The 8,791-nt window shown below is 34.5% G+C and overlaps 1 protein-coding gene across 1 annotated transcript; it reads right to left on the bottom strand.

Annotated features, from left to right (window-relative positions):
* Positions 1-7,396: 7,396 nt before the first annotated feature.
* Positions 7,397-8,231, bottom strand: LOC126744881 (EEF1A lysine methyltransferase 2-like). The gene has a single exon (XM_050452454.1). It carries the CDS (start codon positions 8,071-8,073, stop codon positions 7,441-7,443), a length of 633 nt encoding a protein of 210 aa, XP_050308411.1. The 5' UTR covers positions 8,074-8,231; the 3' UTR covers positions 7,397-7,440.
* Positions 8,232-8,791: the final 560 nt, after the last annotated feature.

The raw sequence follows: 8,791 nt of genomic DNA, 5'->3' as shown, positions 1-8,791 counted from the left end.
ATAGGTATCTAACTGCCTTTTTTTGAATCACAAAAATTATGTTTAATAATCCCTTGTTGCTTAAACCCCAAAAAGGCAAGCCATAACGAAGGTGGGACTCAATAAGAGAAAAGTACACTGAACGTGCAACTACCCCTCCCAGCTCATGCCCCGCCATTCTTACTGCAAAGCATCCAGAGGATAATTTTGATGCAAGATTTAGGATATGATCTTCGAAGCGAAGGCGACCATCAATGGTAATACCAAGGAACTTACAGCTTTCTTTGTTTTGCAAGGGGGAGTTTTCACTAAACATAAGGCCCTGAACGTCACACTTAAATCCCATAATAAAGGTTTTGCCCACATTAAATACAAGCCTGTTTGCAGCACACCACTCCGATAAAATCTTAAGATCCTTAAAAACCTGGGCTCTAACATTATCAGAATCTCTATGATTCCATAAAATGGTGGTATCATCAGCAGACTGAACCACTTTGCCCTGCAGTTTTAATGAACCCAAATCATTTACATAGAGCAAAAATAATAGTGGTCCTAACACTGAACCCTGAGGTACTCCAGTTTTAAGGGATCTGGAATCGGATAAACATCCAGATACTGTAACTCTTTGGGTACGATTAGACAGATAGGATTCCAGCCATTGCAATGCCACACCTCTAAAGCCATAATTATTGAGCTTAGACAGCAGTATTCCATGATCTACACAATCAAATGCCTTGGATAAATCGCAAAACACTGCCGCCGCGGACTCTCCAGAATTTAAGGACACATAGACACTCTCCAAAAAGCCGAAAACAGCGTCATGAGTCCCTTTTCCCGTTTGAAATCCAAACTGATTTGCAGATAAAATGCAATTATGTTGCAAAAAAGATAAAATTCTGATTTTTGCAAGTTTTTCAACTATCTTGGAGAGGGTAGATAATATAGAAATTGGACGAAAATTACAAGGCTTACTCACATCTCCACCCTTATAAAGAGGGATAACCACTGCCTCCTTCAAACATGCTGGAAAGATGCTATTATGAAAGGAATTGTTTATGGCAGAAGCTAAGGCATTCAATGCTGAGTCAGGCAAAAGGAGTAGTAATTTTGATGATATTCCATCAGCTCCAGCTGATTTATGGTTTTTTAACCTTTTAATTGCATCTCTAACATCAGTAAGGCTAACAGGATAAAAGAAAAAAGAATTTTGAACTGACACTTGTTGAATATAATGCAAAGGATCAATATTAGTATTCACATCCTTGAGCAATAAATGAGGAATATTACAGTAATAATCATTTAAACTATTTGGTCTTACTTCTGGTTCTGAAACTTTCTTGTGAGAATGCCTGAAGTCATTTATAATTGACCAACATTCTCTCTGCCTATTTGAGGACATATTCAAGCGGTCACTATAATATTTAACCTTAGCTGCTTTTATCGTCTTTCTATATAGACTACGATATTTCTGATGATAAAGAATAATGTTTGCATTAGTTGTAAACTTGCACAGCTTAGCCAAAAAACGGAGGTTTTTAGCTGAAGTTCTGAGGCCTGCTGTGACCCTTGGTTTTCTATTTTTCATTTTAAGACTCTTTTTAGGAAAACACTTGTCACATCTTGTCACATAGCACATGAAATAACAAAGTAAACGGGTCAGGAGCCATTTCAACTGCATTCCAATTAACCAAAGCTGCAGTAGAAGAAAAAGCATTAAAATTTGCTCTGCTGAAAATTCTTCCTATATAATGAGATGAAGGAAATACAGTGTTGCATGGAATCCTAGCGAGAATGGCTTCATGGTCAGAAATACCAGATGAGAGTACTCTACATGACACATCATTTAAATTTGTACACAAATAATCAATAGTAGTTGCAGATGAGGATGTTATACGTGTGGGTGAAAGAACATGCATCTTCAAGTCATAAGATTCCAATATACTTAAAAGGGATGTATGATATGATGGCAAGCTTACATCAGTGAAGTTAATATTAAAGTCACCAGCCAATATAACTATGGAGTGTAGAGACAATTGGGATAATAGAGAATCAAGTTTGTCCAGGAACATACCAATATCTCCTGTGGGTGGTCTATAAACACAAAGAACATATAAATTAAATCGCTTACAAAAACAAAGGGAGAATTCAAAAACCTTCTCCAACAGAAAGCTATCATACTTATTAATTTTACAGAAAAAAGCTTCAATTGTTTGTTTAACTAAAATAGCTGTTCCTCCATGTATGAAGTGTTGCCGACAAAAAATTGATATAGGAATATAATCAGATATTAAGAAACATTCGTTAGGCTTTAACCAGTGCTCAGTTAGTAATACAATATCAGGAAAATCACATGAATCAAGTAAAAGATGAAGCTCGTCCATTTTATTTCTTAGAGACTGTATATTTAAAATAAAACTACTGAAACTTTTCGCATGCTTATTTTCAATGTTATTTATAGAATGTGAGTGAGCTTCATCTTCTGTGTATTTATCTATAAAAAAGAATCCCTATCACAGTCAGTATCTAGAAGTCCAGATTGATTACTTGGTTTTATTGTGGACACATTTTTTGATGAAATGCTACTTTTGAAATGTTTTAAAATATTGGGTATACAGTAATGATGCCAAATCTGATCCAAAGTTGCTGGCATGATTAGACTCTAAAATTCTATTTAGATTAATATTATTTGCGTGAAATATTCTATAGAGAGCCTTATTGCTATTATAAATTACATTATGGTTTGGATACATGTAAGGGCTTGTCATCACTAAACTATTGCTGTGTAAATGTATAATTTTTTTTAAAATATCGAATGATGAGCAAATACCATTTAACATTAAAATCAACATATCATTTTCTGTAAATTCCTTAACCATAGATGATGCAGTATAAATCAGTTCATTGTTTGTACTTCCTGGCTTCAGGAAACACTGGACTTTGTAGTTAGCTTCAAACTTCAGACGCAATTTCTTCAGGAACACTCTACTACAGTTTCCACCCACAAAAAGAAGCCTAGGTCGATTATCAACGGGTGAATTTGGCCTACATGGCAACTGTGTTGGATAATTTATATTAACGAATTTAGATATGTTTTGCTGTTCCTTTAATGCGCAAATATCGGAATAGCAAGTATCTTTTTCAACTTCCAACACCTTTATCGACTGGATCATATTCTTATTTATCTTGGTTAAATCATTAACTTCCATTTGTAACATATTTATTTGCGTCTTATAGGTTGCAGATTCATTTTCTAATGTTTTTATTGTTACAATTAAATTTTTATTTAAGGTATTTAACTCATTGATTCCTATATTGAAATTTATTTTTTCCTCTTCACATACTTTTAATAGTGACAGTAACTCACATTCTTTAGTTTTTAAATTTGTTAATTCAATTTTAGGTTCATCATTAAGTTTGTGTAGATTATCTAGGGAGGAAGAAAACTTCTTTTCGGCCTCTGACACTTCATCTTCAAACACCAAACTGTTTCTTCTCATTCTTTCTATATGCCTATCCTTTTCTTTTAGTTCAATCAATAATTCATGAATCTTCTGCTCGTAAGACTTCTTTTCATTCTCATTTTCATTAAAATTTATTTGACATTTTTCTGAGCATAAAATTTTGTAGCCTCCCATTTTTATGGCATCAGAATTTCTATCCAAACAACTTGGGAGGAATATAGACATACAAAAGATGCAGCAATAATTTGAAAACTCCTTTTTTTGACAGCATTTGAAATTACGATTCATTTTAATAAATTAATTAATATATAAATACGGTTAGACAGGAATTGCTAGCCAAACAGGAACTTGAGCCTGAGCGTCACCAGGAACACGCATAAAACAAACACACTAGCACGTCGTAAGGTTGAAGTTCTATGGTTTCAAGTTAAGGTCAATGCCAGCAAAACAAGTCTAGTTAGTTAAAACAGGAAATATTTATAAAACAAAAAAAAATATTGACCTGTTAATTAGGAACACTTGTACGGAAATATAGCACATCGATGTGGTTGTAAAAAAAAATCAAAACAAATCGAATCAAAACAAAACAAACAAAACTGAGTACCGGCGTAGCCTCCTACGAACTTAAACACGACCGTCACGTATGACTGCTAAACTGATACTACTGCTAAACTGATAAAACCCAGCATTTTCATTGCCTTACCAGTCACCTGATTGATGTGACTTTTAAAAGACAACCTGGAGTCAATAAATATTCCTAAGTCAGAAACCTCTGTTTCGACACCAATTGCTACATTATTTATTTTATAAACAAAAACAATAGGGTTTCTTTGCTTAGAAAAAGTAATCTTATGGCACTTATTGATATTAAGGGACATCTATTTAAGTGGCACCAATAAAAGAACAAATTAAGGTCTTTTTGCAGGAGCACAGCATCAGAAAGGGATGTGATACGCCTAAATAGCTTCACATCATCAGCAAACATTAGCACACGACAATTTTCAAGTTTCCAAACTAAATCAATCAAAAAGAGGCAAAACAAAACAGGGCCTGAGTGAGAGCCCTGTGGCACGTCAGAAGGCACCAAAATTTCAGAGGAACATGTACCTCCAAGATTAACAATCTATGTTCTACCTCTGATGAATCCCGAGATCCACTAAAGAAGAGGCCTCACAATACCTAAAGCCCTAAGCTTCACTAAGAGTACCCCAACGACTGACCAAGCAGCTTTGGCAACTCATTTTGGTTACACACAGCCCAATAATTGGAAATTTGATTTCTACTACCAGATTTAAAAATAGGTTTTAGAACTTCAGTATTGGTTTCGTAAGAACACAAACACATTTCTTTAGGAAGAATGCCGGACTCCCATCTGGTCCAGCGCAGAGCTTATTCTTAGAGGAAGTAATAACCTCATAAACATCCTGCGTTGACAGAATTTAATTGCTCAGACAAATTGATTTATCAAAATCAAAAGATGATATGTCATTGACTTGCTCATCCGAATAGACGGATCAAAATATCGGTAAGGATTCCAGATCATTCGGCAGTATATTAATTGAAGTAGAAATGGTCCGAGAATACCACATAAAATGAAATATCAAAATGATGAACTTAATAGTTGTGCAGAGATCTCAAATGCTTTGGCTTCTTATTTTCAATCGGTCTATGAGTGTGCTGTTCCTGTGTGACCTACTGGGTATTTAGCAAAATGTTAACGATATATACTCTCTAAGTAACCATGAAAAATGTTATTTGTCAATAAGAACAAATACATTTCCAAATTTATGGAAACAAGTAAAAATATGCTCTGTGTTTAAAAAAGGTGATTCAGCAGATATCCAAAATTATAGACCCATTGCTATTCTGTCATGTCCAGCAAAGATACTTGAGTCCTTAATATGTAAGAATATTTATAGCTTTATTAAAACTTAAGTCAGTAATTCCCAATATATTGTTTTTTAATAAAAGGTCAACTGCGTCCAACTTGGCTAACATAACTCAATTTATTTTTGAAAGTCTTGATAAAAAGTGCATGTAGTTTATAGTGATTTTACTAAGGCGTTTGATAAAGTATCACACACAATGATTAAAAAAAAAACTTGAATATCAATATGGAATTAGCAATCATTTAGTACGACTCTTGCACTCATATTTAGAAAACAGACGCCAGAAGATTCAAGCCCGAATTCAAAAGAGCATATCTGGCAAATCTGATAAACTTGTGCTGAACATTTTCAATCCTCTCAATATAAATGAGAAAATGAGGTGACCAAATTATCTTGGAAAATTCAAGAGATCTCACTAGGTAATTATATAGTGACAATGCTGACACATAGGTAAAGTCTTTGCAAGATCTCTGGATAAATCCAAGCAATTTATTAGCTTTATTTATGGTATACTCGCAGTGGTGGGAAAAAGTAAGGCTTAGGTCCAAAAAGACACTTAAATCCTTGACTGAGTCAAGCTGCTTTAAAGAGATACCTTCAATAACGTATTAACAAGGGGGGGGGGAGACCCTTAAACGAGCAAACCTCTGAAATGAACCTACATTCTCGATATTTCATTTAAGTTACACCAGGAAAACGCTTTGTTTATATCTCTCTGGAGCACCAACTGATCTTGAGAGGAAAAAATCGATCCTAATAGGGAGCCAAGACAATTGATAAAGAGGCTGAATAACAATGATCCTAAGTGGGACTCCTAAAGTTGACAAAAATAGGTTTGACAGAAAACCACCAATCTTAACCCGCTGTTCTCTATCCATCAGATAAGACTTAATCCAAAGTAAAAGAGTTTCTTTACTTTAGAGAGACCTTATCGAAGGCTTTACTAAAGTCCGTGTATATCGCATGTATTTCATTACCGTCGGCAAAGCATTTAAAGATGTAGCTGCTAAAAATAAACAAGTTTGTTGTCACAGAGCAACCTCTGGTAAATCCATATTGTTGTACCCAATTATTTCCCGAAATGTGTCAGACAAAATTACCTCTACACAGTGCTCAAACAGCCAGGAATTGCAGAGAGGATACTATTGGGACGATAATTAGTTAAATCATTTTTATTCTCAGATTTATAAATAGGACATACATGAGATAGCTTCCAATCATCTAGAGTTCCAGATGTGAAAGGCAGATTGAAAATTTGAAAAAGTGGAAGGAAGAGGGTATGGTCGCATTCTTTGAATAGCCTGCTTGGAATTCCATCAGGACCTGCTGCCTTTCTGTTATCCAGTTTAACTAATGTCATTTCAAAAGTTGTAAGAGTTTTACCAAAACCAACTGTGTTAAAACTCTTTATATGTCATACATAAGAAGCATTTTGGAGTATTGTTCTATTCTTTGGTGCCTTTGTTATGACCTGCATATTTTAAACCTTGAGAGAGTGCAGAACTTAAATATTAATATATTAACTACAAGGATACAGGTACATGTGACCAGCATACTTCCAAAATGTAGATAATGAATAAATTTAATTTAATGAATTTGGAAAGTTGGTACCAGAAAATTAATTAGAAGCGAAGTAGACAATCCCATTTTGTTGGGTATGATAGCACGTACCTGTCTACCACACAAGATGTCCATTGCTAATATTGCTATTTACATTTTACTCTAGAGTGTGCTCAAATCAACTATTACCTAAATTCTCCTGTAATATCCATGTGTCACTATAATAACTTGGAAAGTGACTATGATATTTTCAATACATCGATTACTTATTTAAGGCAAATAGTATAATAGGAATGCTGTAAATTATTTACCTGCTTTATAGCTTACTCTATAATTGATTTTTTTCTGTAGATATTGTAAATAAATTAATAAATAAAATAACAAGTGGTATAAGCAAATATGTCTCAATCAAACTATTTTAGACAAATTTTAAAATTTTTATGAAAGCCTAAATTCCAATAAGGCATATTTATCTTTCTCTCCTTGTATCAAATAAATTACACAGAATAAAAATATAGTAAAAATTATATTTATTTATTATTATATAATTATTACTTTTTTTTAAACACACATATTGATACTACACTACCAACCTTTCCACCAAATTTAAACTCTGGGGTGGGTATTGTGCAATGCAGCTCAAAACCTTCTTTAAAATGTTCTTTCAACTCTTCTTCTGTCCAATTGCAAGACGTTATAATAAAATAACCGCTAGCTTCCAAAGCTGAGTGCACATTAATCCTATACTTTTCTCGAAATTCCTTGGAGTTTTCACTTAAGCTAATGGCATCATAGGTTCCTTTGTCATGAATAACATTGTAAACACCATTTAAGCCTAGGAGTATATCATTTACCTCATATTTAATATTTAGGCTTTGATTATCCTTAATGGTGTTAGCTAAGCAAATTGCTTTTTCAGAGTAATCTAAGCCAATAAGCTTAGTATAACCTAACTGAGCTAGTTCGATTAAAACATGTCCATTACCGCAGCCCAGGTCTGCAATTGAGACATTCTTATCAACATTTTCAGATATCCATTTAATTATTCGATCCACTATATCTTCACCGAACCAAGCTTCTCCAGGATCTCCATGATTTTTAAAGTTCTGGATTTCACTATCATATCTTGCTTCCCAAAATTCTAAAGTTCCCAATTCTGAAGAACCTAACTCATCGTCTAACATTATTAATATGTATTACAAATAATTATTAGAAAAGTTCATAAAAAAGTATGTAGATTATACACACAATTTTCTTTCAAGTTAAAAATGTTTGCCGCCGCGACAATAGAAAAAACAAAAATACAATGGTATGATTGATTGGTATGTGTCATCAGAACGCAGCAGATGTCGATTGCCAGCGTTGTTGCTAGATGTCATATGGAGAATTATCGCACGTTAAAGAGCGTCGCCCACTAGAGCGGAGCGTGCCGGAGCACATGGCAGCGCGGCGGAGCGCATTTTCTTGCCCATACGCACATAGAGCGCGCTAAACCGAAGCGACGCGGAGCGACTAGCTCAGTTTCTTCAGTTTGTACAGTCGGCAAATTTGAAAATGTCCCTCGCATCTGCTCTCGGCCTTCGTTGCCTTACAATTTGGCAACATGGCTTTTGACTGAAAGGGGTAGCGTACGGCGGGCGCTAGGGTGTAGAGTATCGATCGAGTTTAGTCGTGTATAAATAGGCAGGGGTGACGGAACTCATTTTTCAGTAGATGGGGTTTTTGCAATGGGACGTTTCGAATATTTTTGTGGCTGTGCAAGCTGATATTAAAAAAATCAATCAGTTTGTTTTTCTTCCTTATGTAAAGTTTTTAGGACAATGCGCTATAGTGTTTTATACGTTGGCTAAATGCGCTCTTCAAAATTCTGTTTCATTTCAATTCATTAAAGGTTTCATAAAA

Source organism: Anthonomus grandis, chromosome 15, assembly GCF_022605725.1.
Source record: "Anthonomus grandis grandis chromosome 15, icAntGran1.3, whole genome shotgun sequence".
Classification (NCBI taxonomy): Eukaryota; Metazoa; Arthropoda; class Insecta; order Coleoptera; family Curculionidae; genus Anthonomus; species Anthonomus grandis.
The sequence above is the reverse complement of the archived record's forward strand: the minus strand, read 5'-3'. Positions and strand labels throughout refer to the sequence as shown.